The following is a 20,154-nucleotide window of genomic DNA, read 5'->3' on the forward strand; positions in this document are numbered from 1 at the left end:
TAATTCCCTCTAACAGTAGAATTTCTGAGTTATCTTAATGCCAGGATAAGCAAAAAGTATGAAAATTCGCACAGAAAATGTAATCGGTCCAACTGGTTCTTAAGAAAGCTGTAAGCACTGAAAGAACATGATATGAGAGTTAAGACAAAATAATCCAGAAGGTGCTGGCACTGTCCATACTTCTGGAGGGTGGCTACTTTTGTTCCCAATGGTCCCTATGCATGTTGTAACGTAACAACTGCTCCAAGTTCACTCCTGTGATGGAAAACAATCTTAATACAAATTAGTAAACTGAACATGAGATTATAATGCATCACAGGAATAAGCTTGGAGTGGTGGCTACTTTACAACACACACACACGCAGGGACCATGGGGAACAAAAGTAGCCAAACCCAGAAGGAAGGACAGTGCCAGCACAACTTCAGAGATGATTTGAGGATCTACAGATGAGTGATACACAAATAAAGTACATTTTTGTTAATAGGGTAGTTAAATACATTATTTTTAAGATTTAACTCCTTAGTTTAGTTTTACTTTAATCGTATTTCAATAGGGGACACATCGTGAAAAGCAATTCTGGTTGTTTTTGAGACTAATAGGCAAGGTATTGGCAAACAAAGGGCATGTGGGGCCTGGTACTTCCATAAGGGACATTTACCAATGCAAATAAAATGTAAAAGATACCATTCAACATGAAGAGGGTGCTGCTTTTTACATGACCTCAAAGGCGACATGGGAAAAAACACCATTCCTATGTAATATATACAGTACTTGAGAGATGACTTTCAGCTGAATATGTTATGGAACAGTGTAATTGTTACAAACAGCATCAGTGACACTGTAATATGGCATTGTATATTTATCTTGTGCAATAAATTATTTTGCTTTTACATTATTGCTTGGCCTACAAACGGTAACAATATCCCAATATTATTAATTGTATTCAACTTGAAAAAAGTCTGTTTAGGTAATTTTGCTGTCAGAAAAAACATAAAACTAAAGTTAAAACAAATTGCCAAAGAGTGATAAAACAGTTCCACAGTATAACTTGTGATCTTTTTTTCAATACCATACTGTACTGTCTTAAACATTTATTAAAATGTCAAAATGCCCCAAAACACTTCAAAACCATAAGCACACATTCCTGAGCCAAGCAGTTGTTATGCTGAAAATAAAAATACAGCGTCATATTTCAGAGGCAATGGCCAAACATATAGTACAGTGGCTGTAGTGTATGTAAGCAGCTGCTGTAATGTAATAGTGAGAGACCAGGTATTTTTAATAGTATATTATTTTAGAGACAGAAAGCAGCCAAAAATATTCTACAGACTTGCTGCACATTATGTAAGCAGTTTTCCAAGGCTGCAATGTAAGAGGGGGAGATGAGACAGGTTTTGTTGTGAAATATATAATGTTGTTGTTTTTTTATCATTCGTTCAGAGACAACTGTGAGAAATATTGTACAGGTTTACTTCCAATTATTTAAATGGTTTCACAAGGCCAAAATTAAAGAAGGAGAGATTCAGCATGTTTTATCATGAAATTAAAATTAGAATGTATTATTTTAAGACAAAAGTCAGAAATATTCTGCAGGTTGACTATTTTTGCATACCATGTCAGCCCTTTTACTAAGCCACCATTTCACAGGGAGAGATCAAGCAACTTTTATTATGAAACCTATATTTTTTTATTTTGGAAACAACAGCTGGAAATATTGTACAGACTCCATTAAACAGTAGAGACAACAGCCAGCTTTTAATTTAAAAAAAATCAACATTAGAGTGTATTATGTCATAGAATGTAGACATTAAAATATTGTAGCCTCAGTAGCATTACCCGCAAGTGTTTTGTTTTCACTGCTGATCCTGAATTGGCTCAGTAATATAAAAGCGAGCCACTTAACTGTCATGGGACAGGCAGATTTGATTCTCTGCCAGAAAACCATCCACTGCACAGAGTGCCCTCTATGACAGATTACTGGATATAGGGCATCCCAACAGCCTGTTTGTGTACTGGACAAAATCATATGGTTAGGTGCTGCCTGTGACAGCAGCCAGCAGCCATGCTTGGCCCATGCATTCTGAAGAACAACTTTGAAGCATCACTGGCAAAGCAACCACTGCTCTTCTTTTCAGAGACTGCAGGCATATTGGCCATTAAAACTGATCCTGCCGCTCTTTGGAAAGGCAGTCAACAGGTTTTTCTGTAGCAGCTCTTACATGTGACACATTTTTGTCTCCATCTGTGAATGCAGCATGAAATCTGCCATTTACTTCTTGTGATCCAAAAGGTTTGGCAACCACTTCCATTCACCACAAATATCCTGTGGCAGGGGGCCACAAGTCTTAGGTGTTGTTGAACACAATGGTGCCTTCCACAATTTCATCACACCCATGTATAACTCCTAAGGTTTGGGAAGGGTGAAACCTACCCCTGGAAGCCTTCCCCATGTCCTCCTCACTAATGGCATCCAAACTTCCTTATTTTTCTCATATACCTGCTGTTTCACAGGGATGGAGTCAGTGGTGGTGCTGATGGCCCTGAGATAGCAAAAGTCTTCCTATTTCTCATGTTAATTTGCCTCTAGAGCTTAGTCTGTTACACCACACAGTGTGTGCTTCAGAGTGATTATTGTGACTGATTTCCACCTGGTTGTAGTTCACCATATTGGTTGCCTCTTAAGCTGTTAACAAGATGGTTTATACTTCTGGAATAAGAAGCCACTGATGTGACGAAAAGAACCCCAAATCCCCAAAACCTGCACGCCTTCTGTGCTCACACAAATACTAATTGATATCCTACTGCTGTATGTGCAGCCGCAACAGCATAGATAACATTGATTTACAGTGCATTGTTGTATCATATATTGGTGGTTGGCAGCCAGCTTGTGTTGCTCTTGCATTACAGCCAGGGGAACACTTACTGGATATGACTTCCCGAAGTGACTGCACATTCTTCTGGCCTGCTGCTGAAACTCAGTGTACCTGACTAGTTGTGTGTTGTGTGGTCTTACCTGTGGGAACTTTTATGTTGCTTTGGGTTATGTCCTAATTTCATAAAGTGAGTTTGTCTATTATGTTGTAAGCCCTACACATGTGTCAGCATAAAAGAGCTTGCAGCCCTTTCAGCTATCCAGAGTTGAAAGGGCCAAAGGTTCATTGGCCTTAGAACCTTTGGCTATACTTATTAGAAATTATGCTACTATATCAGGATTTATTAGGGGTACTTCAGAAAAAAAGATTGCCCTCTATGCATATAATACCTTTCACACCTGTTTTTGGGAGACACCGATGTCTTTAAAATCTTATTCAATTATTTTGCCAATTTGGAAAATTTTCTGGGTTAGAAATAAACTGGGATAAAGCCACTTTGCTTCCTCTGGACCTACATTCTACCACCTACACCAGTACACATTGTCCCTTCCTTTTGCTACCTAGGTGTACCTATTTCTGCACAATCCAAGCTTTATGTTAAACTCAATTTGTGTCCTTTGATCTGTAAATTGCATGACAAATGCAGAACTTGGTGTCATTTGCTCTTGTCAGTGGCTGGCTGGGTTAACTTAATAACAATGGTTTGGATGCCCCCAACTCTTCTATATCCTTCAAATTACTCCAATTTGGATTCCTACATTTTGTTTACATAATTAAAGTGTATTGAAAGCAGTAACAGTACAGATAACAAGAAATTAAAGTTTCCCCACCAAACTCCCTTTAAAAGGATTCAATTGTACAATCAAGGACAGCAATGGTGGGACTAAGTGACAATTTCCAATGGCGAGAAATAATTGTTCCGGTTGCCCGTGGGGAATAGAACCAGGCAAGATCGAGAGGAGTGGGATCTTAGATGAGGGTATGACTGAACTAGAAGTCACTTGTTGAAAGACACGAAAGACCTCTTGCCACAGAGCTTGGATCGGTGGGCAATACCACTATATATATATAACCTAAAGTTGCTCTCTCCATGCCACATCTCCAGCAGATGTCAGGAATCGAGCATACCATTTTATGAAGAATATGCAGGCTATGATACCAGAAATGTGTAACTTTTCTCTTGAGCGGATGTCACAAATGTAAGCTAATGTGTGAGAGTAAATGATTTATGGACCTCATTGCCCATTAAAGAATGGTTAAGATCTTTTTCCCACTCTGCTACAAAGTATGGAGGGGCTCATACCTGTCAGTAGTAGACTGTATAACAAAGATAGCATTTGTGTGTTGGACCCTCTGAATGTTGACATAATGCTTCAAAGGCAGTGAGCCACTATGACAATTTTGACCTTTGATCCAATGTATGGAAGAAATCCCTGAGCTGGAAAAAACAAAGCCAAATACACGTAGATATATTTTGGTTTAAATATAAGAAATGCTGCAGTTTCCCTGCTGTCATTGTCATGCAGATAGGGGATGGCTTCTTTGCCTCCCACATAAAGAAAGGCTCCGTCGCTTCATCTGGTTGGAATTCAGGATTGCCCACAACAGGAATAAGAGGGACAATATATGAGAGGAAATCTAATCGCAAAAAAATGTCCCACACCATTAACCAGTTGCCGTCCGCCCGTAGTAGAAAAACGGACGGACGGCACTGTCGCAATGCGAACACCCGGTACCGGGTGTTTCACATATAGGCATAATAAAAGGTGCGGATGTCAACTGGTTAATAAAGAGGGAACCACAAATGGCAGGGCATCCTCGCTGGGTCTGACCACAGAGTGCAACCAAGAAAGTAAGTACTGATGACAGTTTTTTTTGTGTTTTTTTTTAATTTTTTCACCTTTTATTAATCATTTATTGTAATCTCTTAAAGTAGTGGTCAAAAGGTCCAGTTTAATTTACAACATTATTTAAAACACAAAGAATTTCCTAAACTACATAAAAATTTTCCATGTCATTCTTTCTCTTGTAGCTGCTCAATTGGAAGCTTGAGTTTTAGAGGATTCTGCAGACGTCTTAAACTTTCTTCCGTTTCTGCCAGTTGATTCCTCAGCTGATTGTATCGGTCTACATCAAAGTGCTGCTTCTTGGCTCTTTTGTAGAAGAAATGCAGGAACTCACGGTCTCTTCCATCTGGATAAACATAGTCCATGTTGGTTAGAATGTAGTATACACCGAAGGCAATGGCATTTCCATATGTAAGGAAATATGTAACAGGCTCCATGATATCCCAGGAGTAAACCCACCAGGTGAGATAGCCTAAAGCTCCTCCCTGTGTAGACAGAATTGCCAGTCCAGTCCACAAAAGAATCTTAGTCCTGGCCTCTGAATATAGCCATTATATGTAACTTAATCTGCTCTAGTGGCAGCAGCTCTTCTTTCATAGCTTCTATCCTCTGTAGCAGCTCGTGTTCTTTGTGTATATGAAGTTCTTCTAAGTGCAATGTTGAATACAGGTCCTGAATCAAAGACTTTACAGGATCAAATCCATCAGACTCATGAATGGGCTGCTTGTCTGCCTGAAGAGACTGGACATGGTATGTTGAATTGTTTATGACAAGATGGAAATCATTCTTTAGTAAGACATCCATCAGTGTTGAAGAAGAGAACTTGGCACCATCTGTGGATATAGCAGCCAGTTTCTCAATTCCTTGGTCCTCATTTTGGATGTCCTTTAAGAACTTTCCCACTGTAGTTGTGAAGGGTTTAATGGTGAATTGGCAGCGTTCATTCCGCGATGGCAGGGAGACTGTTATAACAGGGAGTCCATGCTTATATTGAACAGCCACATCATTTGACTTGCTCTTTCTGAAACCTCCAAAACACTAGAGGGTGCTAGTGTGCTGTAGAAACCTACAGTGTTCACATGAAGGGCTTGTCTAACATTTCTAACCTGACTAACAGCAGACAGAGGAAGTCTCCTCCACAGCTCGAAGAGCACAGGCATCTCTCATATACACGGCAGGCCCTTTCCTGATCGATCCCCTGCTGCTCATAGCACGACTCAGAGCTGCTTTTCCTGGCCTGGCTGCACTTCCTCCCTCTTCCTCTCCACCTCCCAGGCCAACCAAATCTTTATGCCTAACTAGAATATCAAATCTCAAACTAGGAGATATTTTAGCTCTTATGTAGCACAATAAAGCTGTTCTAAGGTGACCAAAAAGGTATTTGGAAGACCAATAGAAAATGTTTGAAACAAATAAAGGAATTTGGGTAAAGTAGACATTTTTAAAATCCCTATCCTACCTAACCAGGGGAGTAAGCCTGGACCAAGTTTGTAAGTCTTGTATTGTATGATGTAGCAAGGGAATATGATTTAACTCAGGTTAGAGGGAATAAAGACCCCCAGATATTGGATGAAGTCATCCTTCCAAGTAAATGCATACTTTTGTTGCAAAAAATTATGTTAACTCAAGGCACATAAGACATTCAAAACTTTCAATTTGGATTGATTGACCTTAAAATTACTATGAGTGCTAAATCAGGAGAATTCATCCAATATATGAGAAAAGGCATGCCTGGGATTAGAAATATACAGAAGCAAATTGTCAGCAAATAGGCTAAGCTTATGATGGATTTTACAGGTGGGAATGTCCTTTATATGAGGGTTAGCGCAGATCACAGTAGCTAAATGTTCCATTGCTAAGACATATAGGTAAGGGGAGAATGGACAGCCCTGGTGGGTGCCATTGACCTGGATTCTCACAGTGGGGTGATGATATAAGGCCATAATCTAAAATAGTAATGACTGTGGGATCCACATTTTTTGCAATGTACGCTGGATATAAGACCAGTCCAGGCGATCAAACGCCTTCTCAGCATCAACTGACAGTAAACACAAACGAATATTACGAGTATGGGCATATTTAATAAAGGTAAGGGTTTTAAGCATATATCTGAATAATGAACTAATTGGTGGGAAGGGAGTCTAATTTTGGAGATATAAGTACAAGTGAGCTTAGACCGAAGGGACTGTACTAATGCCGCTCTGCATTTATCTCTGTGTTCGTAATAAAATTGCCAGATAGAATCCTGCAGTTTCAGAGAGCTTAAATCTAGGAGGCACAGAAGGTCAGAGTGTTTAAGCAGTAATTCCTGTAGGACTGCTTCATCCCTATATGGTTTATGGGATAGCTCTAAAATACATATTTCTCGCATGAGGGTAGAGATCTGGGATGCCCGTTGTTTTTTCAAATGAGAACAATGGGAAATTAAGATCCCTGCAATATCTATTTTAAGGCCTTCCATTTGGTCATGGAAGGGGTAGGATCTGGTGTGGAGTGGTTAAGCTGAAAGTCAGAAAAAGCAGAAATTACTGCATTTTTTACTAGGGGACCCTGAAGTAGGGTTTCGTTAAAACGCCAACATGTTATGGTGTTTGGGACTTTGAAAATAAAAAATAGTAGGAAATTATCAGACCATAATTTGGACCCAATGTGTGATTTAGGGAACCAGCATAAAAGGTGGTGACAGATAAAGAAGTGGTCAATTCTACTACTAAAGGTACCAATGGTCTCAGAATAACACATGCAATCTCTAGTTGATGGATGAAGAACCCTCCACACATCCATCAATTGGAAATGATGCAGGCTTTTGTGCACTTTATTAATGTGAGAAAGGGATATGTGTGTTTACTAGTAGTAGAATCCATGTGGGGTCAAAGCAAAATCACCACCAAGAAACCTTCTTCAAAGTCTTCTAAGTCTTTATATGATATAATGTGATGGAAGGTTCCTAGCTGGTTATCATTAGGTAAATAAATATTTGCCATAAATTTGCACCTTGAGAAATAGAAAATGCCCATTATCATCCTAAATCACCTGAAGCAACACAAGAGGGAGAGATGCGTGAATACAGATTGCAACTTCTTTAGACTTCTGCATGGGGCTATCACTCATGCAAGACAAGGGGTAATGCTGTGAACGTAAAATTGGAGCAAGAGACTTCATAAAATGGGTTTCCTGCAAAAAAAAGGATTTTGACCCTCTGTTTCTGCATTTAGTACAACATTTGGGAAGGTTTATTGGGCACATTAAGACCTCTCGCATTTAGCAAGCCAAATGAGATGGTCTCTATAGTAGAAATGGTTTATACAAAAAATTAATCGCCACTGCATAGCTACATACCAAAATACACCCTTGGGCAGAGAGAAAAAAATAGAGGGAGAGAAGAATAGGGAGAAAAGTTTAAGTAAAGAGATAGACAAATAAGAAAAAACATGGTCAAATTGCTAACGGTAACAGGCAAATTCCTGATAACAGAGACATGCTGCCAGAGGGAACCCACAGAAGCATGTGTCTGATACCTATGTGTCTGATACCTATGGAGGAAAAGACCACACTACTCAATGGAGTAGGGTCACCGACTCACAAATTAAGCCCGATTCCTTAGGGTAAAATAGGAGTCGGCTCATTTACTAAACACAGAGTATAAACAAAGCACCAGAACAGATATAATGAGGAAGGGAGAAAGAAAAAAAGGAAGTGCTCAGCCCCCCAAGATATCAAATTATTAAAACAGGTAGTGTATCATTACAGAGCAAGAGATACATCACCAAGGTCTCTTTAACCAATTGAAGAAGAGCCTCAGTAAAGTCCCTCCCATACTTCAGCTCCGGAGGTAGACTATTGTAGGATAAAAAACAAAAAGGCAACAGAGCACCACTTCCGTGTGTAAAATCGTTTATTAGGATAAATAAAACAAGGGATAAATGTACTCACAAGCAAACGTTTTCATCAGGCTTTTTAACAACACACTGTCTGTTAATCCAACATGGTATCGCCCCGACTATGTAACATGGTAGCCTCCAGTCACATCACCGTCCACCGGCCGCAGTCAGCCCAGTCTTATACCCTACTCTCAGGGAAAGCAAGCTATGATTCTAAAGAAGGGGGCTTGCCCCTGAAACACGACAATCTTGGTTGACTGTGGCCGGTGGACGGAGGCTACCATATTACATAGTCGGGGCGATACCATGTTAGGTTAACAGACAGTGTGGCCTCTTGTTTGTTGTTAAAGCCTGATGAAAATGTTTCCTTGTGAGTACATTTATCTCTTGTTTTAGTTATCCTAATAAACGATTTTACACACGGAGGTGGTGCTCTGTTCCCTTTTTTGTTTTCTTTGTTCGTGGTGGAAGCCCCAGAGCCTTGGATTAGCAGCCCCTCAAGTCAGTGTGAAAAACTGTGATAAACTGTTGAAAACTTTGAGTTCCAGCAAGTGGATCGTTCAGCTGGCAGCCATTAGCGCCCAAGAGTTAAAGAAAACTTTTTGTCCATTGTAGGATAAAAGTAACAAGGTGTTTTTGTCTGGGAAACTGGGAAAAGCATTTTGCATCTCTAGAGGTGGTGTGCCTAATCAAACCTTCAAATGTAAAACAACCCCATTAAAATGTCAAGAGATAAGAAAAAGTATTATGAAGACACACCATATCACCTGAAGACGAAAATGGTTAATAAAGCATGCATACATTTTTTTTACAAAAAATATAATGAACAAGGAGTCCTTCCCAAAATGGGCAGACTGTTCTTTGGTAACAAGGAGGACCACACAACAATGGGTGAAGTCACTTCTAACAGGCCTATGAAGTATCAGTATCCAGGATCAACAGGAAAAAAGGGTATGTGCAAACATCTTTAGTACTGAAGAGGTGATTGCTCCTCCACAGTCTAATGTATGGAGCAATAGTAATAAAACAATGCTGTCATAACCTACACACAAAAAGAGGGCAGGCGTAGAGTGTAGCCACCTATGCAGCATAGTCAGGATACAGCCTAGAAATGTAGTAGGAGCAACCAGCCAGTCATTAAACTTATGTAAACAAAAGGTGGCTAGTAACAATTTACAAAGTGCAAAACATTGAATGCTGAGCCCTGTGTACATGGCCAAATTCCACATAATCCCCATTAGGAGTATTATATAGAGATTGAAAATAGCTTGGACCGTGTGCTCCAGGTCTGCTGGTCCGGTGGCTTTGGGGATACCCCATAGTTACACATTATTGCAGCGGTTACAGTCCTCTCTCCCTATCACCAGCATGTGTCCAAATAGAATGAATATACTAGTGTTGCAACGATATGACCTCCTGAAGTTGAAAAATAGCTGCAGTATAAGCTGCGAGGGAACATTGAACCAAAACCAGTCATTGGTGGAAACTTTGCAAATCTCCCCACAGGTCTGCCATCTTTTTGTCAAGCTGTCTCTCCAAATGACTAAACATTCCCTCAATGTCCTGTTTAGTAGGCAATTAAGCAAAATACTTTTTAAAAACCTCCTTCGGGTGTGATAAGTCTTGGTCATCATCTGACATAGAAGTAGCCAACTCTCCCATAGAAGTGTCTTGAACTTGATCATGCAAGTGTGAAGTGAGTGAAGGGGAAGGCGGGTCAGACACTTCCCGCTGTGACAACATTGTAGGAGCAGTGTGTAGTTTGGATGATGGATTCGAGTGCTGAAAGAAACTTCCTTTGGCATTACCCAGTTTCTGTGAGACTGAGGATCATGCTGAGCTTTAGGTTTGTGTCCCCATGGAAAAATTATTTATTTAGTAGGGGTGTGAGGTGCTCTGAGAGAAGATGTGAGTTGGGTACCTGGGGTTCCTGAGGAGGGCATCCGGTCAGGTCCATCACTAGGCTCCACCCAGTGCATTCCTAAATTTTGTTTCAAAACTATTGATGCTCTCTTTCATGATCTGGTGTGGAAAAGATGCCCTGCCAGGATCAAGTTGTCTATTTTGCAACGTACAGTGAGGGAAGGAGGGGCTTGCACTCCAAAAGACCTGGCTATACTATATTTCTGCTCAGACTCAACACAACGAATGCCATGGTGGAGGGCCACACTGACCCTACTCACTCTCTTATAGGCCAAATTCTGCGGTCTGATTCTCTGCCTGCCTCGCTTGAAGATTGCCTGCCTTTCCTTTTTCCCCTACCTTCCTTCTTATTCAGAAAATCTGGAATTTGGTTAAGGATTGTTTGGGCTATAGCATATTTACCCTGTTATGGCACAATCTGGTTTATGTAGAAATCAGTAAATTAGACTCATTCACCAACTGTGCTGTGAGAGGGATAACAAACTTGGTCAGGTCTTGGTCAGGTCTCCCCAAACACAGTTTTTATCAATATCTCCAATTTGGCATGCTATTCAGGCACAACATTTGACTCCATTCCATTTTTACTAGTGCTGCACTGTTGCCATCAGTTGCTCATGTTGCCATAAAAAAGGGAGTGATATCTTCGGTTTATAAAACTAGTCTTCAATCAAAAAGATTTAGCTAGAAATCTCATTGACAAAAAAGGGCATTTCTCCTTCCCCCTCCCACTTTTGATCAATGGACATCTGAGGTCAACTCATATATCCGCTTGGAAAAATGAACATATCAACAACGTGGATGCCCCAGAAACTTTGATAAACTGTGGTCAGCTTGGTTATCTACACCAGAAGTATCTCTTCTCTCTATGTGCTTAGATGTTGTTGTTGACTACCCCTTTTTACCCTTTTTTTACCCTTTTTTGAGTTGAGAGGTTTTCTCCCCTTTTGTTTTCTTCTTTGTTTTGCGTTATCTAGGGTACAATTGTTTTTATTTAAGTCTGTAAGTATACTGTAGGTTAAGTATGTCCCTGATATCCTTTTATTAGGGCTGTTACTGATTAAAATTTTCGCGTTCGATTAATCAAATTTTTTTAATCAATTAATTTAGGATCACACTAATCCAGCACGTTATTAATCTCACGTGCCCCACTCAATATGGCCGCCGCTTGAGTGGGGCAACTCAGAATAATAACGTGCTGGATTAGTGTGATCCTAGTTCATTTTATTACTTCATTGCTGTGCTGTATGTGTATAGGCCAATGCCTTGGCTGGCGCTCGTGCAGAAAGTTTCTTGGGCAAACTCACCGGCCCAAGTGGTTCCATCGGTTAACGAAGGGAAGGGTGGAGGAGTCCGGTGACGTCACAGACATCAACGTCACCAGACTCCTCCCCTCTTCCCTTTGTTAGCCGACGGAGCCACTTGGGGACATCGATGTCACCGGACTCCTCCCCCCTTCCCTTTGTTAGCCGACTGAGCCACTTGGGGACATCAACGCCGCCTGGCTCCTCCCCCTTCCCTTCGTTAGCCAACGGAGCCACTTGGGGAAGGGGGAGGAGTCCGCTGACGTCGATGTCCGTGACATCACCGGATTGCCGACGGGACTCCCGGAAGCCGGCGGAGAGGTGAGTATTTTCATTAGCGATCAAAAAAATTGTAGTCAATCAAAAAGATTAACGATTAATCGAGAAATTAATTGTTACTTTGCACAGCCCTACCTTTTATATATACATTTGCTCTTTATTATAGTTGTAATAAGTGAACTGAGGCAGATGATGCAAGTTAATTAATTGTATCTTTGTTTATTTGGAACACATACATAAAAATTGATCTGATGAAAAAAAACACTGTGTCAGGTGTTTCATTTTACTCCAGGTCTCCATACATTGTGAGGGGAATGGCACATAATACAACCTCCATTATTGTCCCTTACAATCCACCTGAGCACAGTTCAGAGGCCTGACATCTAGGGATGAGCTCAGGTTTGGACTGAACCTGAGCTCCCCCGAACACAGAAATAAGCTCTTTTTGCTGCAAACTAATTAGCTGCATCAGGGGAATTCCCTGTCTGCAGCTGCATGTAAGCTGAGGGGAGGATACAGAGACATCATTACTCTTATAAGGCCACATGGCTATATTTGGTCAACCATATTTAACTAATATGGCCATGTGGACATATAAGGTTAATAACATCAACACAAGCACCCCCCTTTGTATATGTTTCAGCAGAGTTGAGGAATGCCCCAGCCTGCAGCTGATTGTGGAGATGCCCTCAAGGCATTTTCATATTTGGATGGGCTTAGGTTTGGACAGGGTTCAGTCCAAACCTAAGCTCATCTCTACAGGCAATGCATGACTGGAAATTGGCTGCTATAGCAGTGAAAGGCTACACGAATTAGCCATTTTCTTAAACTCATGGTTCAAATTCAAAGCTCATTCCTACTTCTGAAAACTGGCACAACTATTTATGTTGGGAGGTCATTCACTGTAAAATAACATGACAGTTTACCTTTACTTCTTAGTTTGTAATATTTATTTTTTCCTAAAAGAAAAAGCATGTTGGTGAAGATGCATTTCTGTAGATGTTCATTTCTTTTTTGAATTATACGCTTCAAACATTTGAAATACTTCTTAGTTCTACATACAGCTTTTTCAACCTGAAAGTGATTTTCTGTAATGAAATGTCCTGATACTTTCTTCTTAAGGAAATCGATATTTGTAAAAGTCAGGAAGAGAGCAGCAAATCATCAATGTTTAGATGCTATGTTTGTTTAAGTTAGAAAAGTCCATCACAAAAACAATACATGAAGTGCTTTACTTTCAGAAAATGTGAAGAGCACACAGCAGGAAAGCTGTTTTCCAAATGTCACATACATGTCTAACTTTTCAACATGTTCTAATAAAACGCTTAGATTCGGTTTACGTTTTGACTTTTAGAAAATATAATTTTTCTCTCTTTGTGCTATTGCTTTGTATCAACTGTTTCTAATAATATCATGCCATATGAATTAATATGATTTATTTTAACTACATCAAGCAAAGAAGCTCTAATAACAAATGTTGGACACATTTACATTGCTGACCTTCCCCAGTTATATTGGGGCTCTTAGCGAATGGTTTTGACCCCTGGTAAGCACCCTGAAAATGTCGTTTTAAATGTCTTTTAAACTGAAAGATAAGTGCACATTTCACACAGGAGAATGTAGCACAATCGTCTAAAACTATTTTGACCTTTTAAACCATACTTCTTCAAGCAGAAATTCTTTCTCAATCCACCAGCACCAGAGCTCTACAGATGTGACTCCACAACAGTACCTCCAAGGTAGCGAGAAGAAAATAAAAAATGTAAACAAATGAAAAATACATGTTTAAAAATTATTTAAATAAATGTAAAAAGAAGAAACATTTTAAAAAGTTAAGAAAATATAAAAATTTTAAAGAAAAGAAAAAAAACAAGGTGGGGTCCCCTCCCAAACAATAACAGATCCTTTAGATCTGGTAGGAATGTTAGGAGGGACTCCTATTAAAAAAAAGAAAAAAATGTGTGGGGTTCCCCCAAAAGTCATACCAGGCCCTTTAGGTCTGGTAGGAATTTAAGGAGGAATCCCAGCTTAAAAATAAAAAAGGGTGCGGAGCTCTTCCCCAAAGTCATACCAGGACCTTAAGGAATTTTAAGGAGGAACTCCACCCCCCAAAATAGGGAAAAAAGTAGGGCCACCCTAAAAGTCCCCACCAGACCCTTCATCCGAGCACAGGCCTGGCAGAGCAGGAAATGGGGGGGGGGTGAGTGAGCACCCCCCCTCCCTGTCATACCAGGCCACATGCCCTCGGCACTGGGAGGGTGCTTTTCCAGGGTCTCCACTGGAAAAGCACCATGCCGATGGGGACAATGGCCTCTTCCCCACAAGCCCTGGGGCATTAGTTGTGGGGGTGTGGACAAGGAGGCTTATTCAAATAAAGGTACCCCTTCAATAAAGGGGCATCCAAATGTGCCCCCTTGTGAATGAGTAAGGGGTAGTTATACCTCTACCTTTTCACTAAAGGGTTAAAGTAAAACATAAATAAAAGTTCAGACTTTTGAAAAAATCCTTTAAATAAAAAAAAACACAACAAAGTCCTTTATTGTAAAAAAAATCACAAAAATGGATCCAACTACATAATACAGGGTCAATCACAAAGTCCAGCATTGTGCGCGATGATGACGACAGGGTGAAATAAAAAAATAAATGTATAATAATTTAAAAAAACAGACGCCCGTCAGCCCATCCACATGCTACGAATGACAGAATGACATTGTGACAGATGCCAGCAACATATAAACAATTGGGCGGAGCTAGCGGTGGCATCACCACTAGGTCCGCATCCAACTGTTTACATTTGTCCGCCACCTGACAGTCTACCCCCAGGTCCCGGACAAATCAAAACAAATGGGCAGAGCCAGCTGTGACATCACATCTAGCTGCACCCAGCTGTTGTCATTTGCAGACAGAATGGTCGGCTTCAGCCGACCTTTCTCCCCGCTTTGGGGAGTGTACGTGATCAGTCATTTGGCTACTTTGTGGTGGGGACGTACAATGTACGTTTCCCATCATAAAGGGGTTAAAGCATGTTATATTGGATGCCCTCCTTATTTAACACAATGTCAATGAGGCAACATATATTTTCAATAAATTGTTATCTACTTTACTACTAGTCAAGGGGCTGCATTTTCTTTTCTACCACAACATAGATGGCAATTATACACTTAAAGCTGACCTATGGGCAGATTTAAAATATACAACAAATGCAGCTCTGTATACTGTATATTAGTATATTATTAAATGTATTTCAGTGTTTCAGTGCTTTCCATTAAAGATTTCTGTTCTTCATCTAAAGTCCTGCTGTGTAACTTCACCTCCTGTGCTTTTCTACCTGACCCAACCTTTAAAAGAAAGGTACTCACCTATTTAGATAGACCTATTGAGTAAAGTCCCGTAAACTTTTGTAAGCTTTAGGGCCCATTCACACCATGCCCACATCATCTCCAGAACAGACCAGATTGTTTCTGGACCCAAAATGCATCCTAATGTATCCCAATGCTATTTATGGCCTCTATTCACAGCAGCGCAGTCCGTTCCAGACCAGACCAAAAAATACTGCTTGTCCTATTTTGTCTGGTCTAGAATGCACTGGAATGCTTAAAAACGCATCAAAATGCATACAGATGCACTGCAACGCACCTGTAAGACCATGTTAAGCAAAAAAAGTGGAAAAAATTCCAAGCGTGGCAAAATCGCAGTAGAAATGCGGTTAAAATGCGGCAAAAACGCAATGCACTGCATTCTATATCTGGTCCGGAAAATGGTGTGTGCCTGCCCTAAGGGATCATATATAGGCATCACTAGCTTTCTCCTCATATTGCATTTAAGCAGCAGCTCAAGAAGATAAAAAATGCAAAATCATAGTTAAAACCATTTAAAACAATTGAAAACACACTCACAATGTTTTATACACTTTACATGTGCACAATATAACCAGCTTGTATGGGAACACTTGTATCAGTAACCTCCTCCTACTTCTGTCTTAGTACCATCCAGTGTTATGACAACACCTCCAACTCCCACCCTATGCATTGCATCATTTGACTATCAGGAGCATGACAAAGGTGACTGTCCTTCCTGCTTATAGCTACTTTGTATACTGTTGCCATGGTAATAAATATTAACCATGTTATACTTTTTTCTGCCTGCTTTTGGCGAAAGACTAATTGCATGTAAACCCACTGCTCACTTCTGCCTCGACTGACAATTCACAGCACAAAACTCTTTGCCCTGTTATATAATTATAAAATCACTGCGTGAAATATACATTATATTTCTTCTTTACTCAATATATTCGTTTTAATTCATAATTTCACTCACTTTTCTGGAAATTCTGAAGTAAAACATCTGATCACAAAACCTCCTGTTTGTCTAATATACTCTCCACTGTATGTATATAACCCCCCTTCTGTGATAAAAGACAACCCTAAAGGTTGCAGAGAAAAACAGGGAGAAAGATGGGGATGGGGAGGGGAATAATAATACATTAATAGAATAAAATCATTAGCAGTCAGTTATAAAACAATCTAAGTGGAAATCTATATTTAGGCTTGCTGAAGGTAATGTTTTAGCCTCATATATCCACTGTGATTCATTTTTAACAAATCTCTTTTAAGGTTGGAACCCCTCCAATATTTCTGGATTTTTTTTGTCTCCCCAGAACTCCAAAACCCTTGGGTATTTTCTATGATTAAGTGCAAAATGCTTCAATATATTATGGTTTTTATTACCTCTTCTTATATTGTAAATGCGTTACCGCAATCTTATGTATAGATTTTGTCTCATGGTTCTTATTTTTATTCTCAACCTTAAAATTATTTATTTTCTTTTTATTAATACAAACATGTTTACATGCATTGCACCACCACATGCATAGGGTCCTTTAGCCTTATTTTTTCAAGGGGGTCAATAACATGTTGGACGAGGCTGTTTCTCAAACAGGAGCTTTTTCATATATACGTTTGGTTAATCTGGCAATACAGTTCCCATACATTTTTCCTTTTTTCATAATATCCCAATATTTGTTTTACTTTTTTATATTGCACATTATAATCCAAAATTAGGGCTAGGTAATAATTGTTATCCTTATTTTAATTTCTGTCTCTTTTTTCTAACATTTTTCTTCTATCCATACATTATCTTTTCTATGCTTTCTTTATGGACCCTGTTCCTAATAAATGGAACTGATTCCAATAATCTTTTTTTTTTACATAATTTCTTTTTAATTTCATGAATTGCCATTTAGGGTCAAAGAATAACCAGTAAAGGAGACGACAACTTGATGACAAAATTTAACTCTTTTAATCTGTATCTTTAAATAATGAATTAATATCAAATGTACCCCTTTCTGTTCATATCACCAGGTTTAAAAAGTTAATTTATTTAATGTGATGTTGCCAAGATAAGACAATATTATTATTATTCATATTATTACTATGCTTGATCATGAACTGTTTTAGGACATTCTTACCCTTTTTCCAGATAAGTATTATATCATCAAACATATTTTATACAGTATTAATTAATTATGTTTACTCCTCCAAATATTTTCCATCTCCCATTTATCCATAACAATATTGGCTACACTGGGCACAAACATGACATCTATGGCCACACCATTTATCTGTCTATAGTAACACCCACTATACCAGAAGTAGTTACGCTGTAAACCAAATTGTAAAGCTTTCAAAATAAATATTTTATGCTTATTATCAATCCTCATATGTGTTCCTAAAATCAATCTGGTTGACTCCATTAACTCAATATGATTTATATTGCTTTCTGATGACTTCATATCTGCAGTTACTAGAAAACTTTTTGCAGTTTTTTGTACCAGGAGCTGCAGAAAATAGTCTTATACTCAGAGAATATACAATTCACAATAGGTCTCAACAGTTTAGTTTGATTTTTTTGCACCTTGGGCAAACAATATATCACCAGTATTCTACAAGAAGATGGTACTAGATATTGTTTGTTTTTATTTATAATATTTCTCTTAACTCCTTTCTTTATTAAAATGTATAGCTCTTATATCTTATATCTAGCTGTATGATCTTCTTTTAAAATTTCATATGTGCTCCTGTCTGATAACAATCTGTCCATTTGTTGTTTGTAATCTTTGTTTAAAATAACAATGTCCCCTTTATCCACAGGTCTTATTATACTATTCTTTCTTTCTTCTAGTTCCTTCCTTCCTTATGTGCTCTGGGTCAGTCATTTTCTTAATCTTCACTGTCATCCAAAACTGTTAAAAAATCTGTTTACTTGTTCTAATGTACTATAGGGTTAAAAAACGATTTATTCAATAGGTTTCTGTACACTCTGGCCTCATTAATAATAATGTTCCTTTCAGCTCTAATTTCAGATCCAAATAAAAGGATTTCTTCATATTTAACCTTTTAATATATTTTTGTATGCCAGCATATGTATCAAATTAATGTACAATTCTACTTCTACATTCCTGAGGTTAAAAATCCTTTCATATATTTTTTTTATTTTTCTGTTGTATATTATATCCAGCTCTATATCTAATGTTCTAATATATTTTGTATGCCATTATACAGTATATATCAAATTAATTTACTATTCTACTTCTACATTCCTTAAAAATCTTTTCATATAACCTTTTACTTTTGTATGTTTTATCCAGCTCTACATCCTCTTCTGGAGAGAGGGAGAGAGGGAGAGAGAGAGAGGGAGAGAGAGAGAGGGAGAGAGGGGGTGAGAGAGGGAAGGGGAGAGAGGGAGAGGGAGAGAGAGAGGGAGAAGAAGAGAGAGAGAGAGGAGAGAGAGAGAGAGAGAGAGAGAGAGATAGACCACCTGTTTTGCTATTTCTAATGTGGATAATCTCTGCTGTATGCTACAAAAAATGGGGGATGTTGGGGAGGTCGATGAACCTTCTCTCCAATTAAAGGGGCAAATGTATTATATGTAGAGATCTTTTTGGTGATTAGATTTTCAGAGAAACCAAAAATGTGTGTAAATTGTTTATAGGGATGCATTTGCAAACCTCTGTATATCATCTTCAGATTGATGGCTTGATGGAGCGATTTAATAAAACTTTATAGAGCCTGTTGAAAACGTTGTTTGGCAAGGATGAAAAAATATGGGGATATTTATGTCCATACTTGATGTTTGCCATCAGGGAAGTTCTTCAGTCCCCTATGGGATACTCTGCATTTGAATTACTCTGTGGGAGACACCTTAGAGGACTCCTGGACTTAGGCAAAGAAACCTGGGAAGGGGAAAAGATACCCCACAAAAGCATAATTGAACATATTTTGCAGATGCAGGACAGAATTGCAGTGGTGATGCCAAATGTAAAAGCAGCCCAACAGAGAATATAAAACAGATGCCTGGGTTTGCACTTTCTCAGCTGTTTAGCAGATGCTGAGGTTGGTCCTCACTGTTGAAAGCAAGTTCCTTGCTAAGTGACCAAGAGCCCAGGTTAAATTCAAGCCCTATTGAATTCCTGATGCAAGAAGGAAAGATGTCAGTGATTATATTTAAAAAAAATCATTTTGTTTGTTGTCATTAATTTCTGGAACAGAATTATGCTTCTGTGGTTTAAATTATTCTACATTTTTCTATGCCGGTATAAAAAATATTTACAAATATTTTACTTTGTAAATGTTCTGCACTTGAACTCCAAAATGTCATTGTTAAATGGACATAAACTGTGCAATTATTTAAAAAAAATAATGTGCTAACTTTTTAAACATGTTATTAATGTTATTTGCATATACTTGTGAAAGAGAAAAATTACATAGCTGGGCACTTTTTCAATTTGCTCAGCTTATTAAAACTATTCTTGTAGGGAGAATACACAATTTAAAATAACTTTTCTTAAGTAAATAAAAAAACTTTACAATTATGAACTATGTGCAAGGTTCAAGTCTAATTTATCTTGATTTACAATTTAGGAAATGTTGATTAATTGTATTTTTTCATACTAATCAGAAATACATCAATATTACACATGCAGAAAAGGTCTCAGTGTAAAACATTTATATAATTCAACTGATACACTGTATCATGTTTTTTTCTATATTT

General features: G+C 38.7%; 1 protein-coding gene across 1 annotated transcript; it reads right to left on the minus strand.

The window, feature by feature from the left end:
- Positions 1 to 4,780: 4,780 nt before the first annotated feature.
- Positions 4,781 to 5,944, minus strand: LOC108801235 (calcium uniporter regulatory subunit MCUb, mitochondrial-like). The gene is given in 3 exon segments (XM_018573169.1): positions 4,781 to 5,266; positions 5,268 to 5,738; positions 5,771 to 5,944. Coding segments are annotated over 3 exon segments (960 nt in total). The 5' UTR covers positions 5,882 to 5,944; the 3' UTR covers positions 4,781 to 4,888.
- Positions 5,945 to 20,154: the final 14,210 nt, after the last annotated feature.

This window comes from Nanorana parkeri, unplaced genomic scaffold (assembly GCF_000935625.1).
Source record: "Nanorana parkeri isolate BGI_ZX_2015 unplaced genomic scaffold, ASM93562v1 scaffold2262, whole genome shotgun sequence".
In the NCBI taxonomy this organism is placed as follows: domain Eukaryota; kingdom Metazoa; phylum Chordata; class Amphibia; order Anura; family Dicroglossidae; genus Nanorana; species Nanorana parkeri.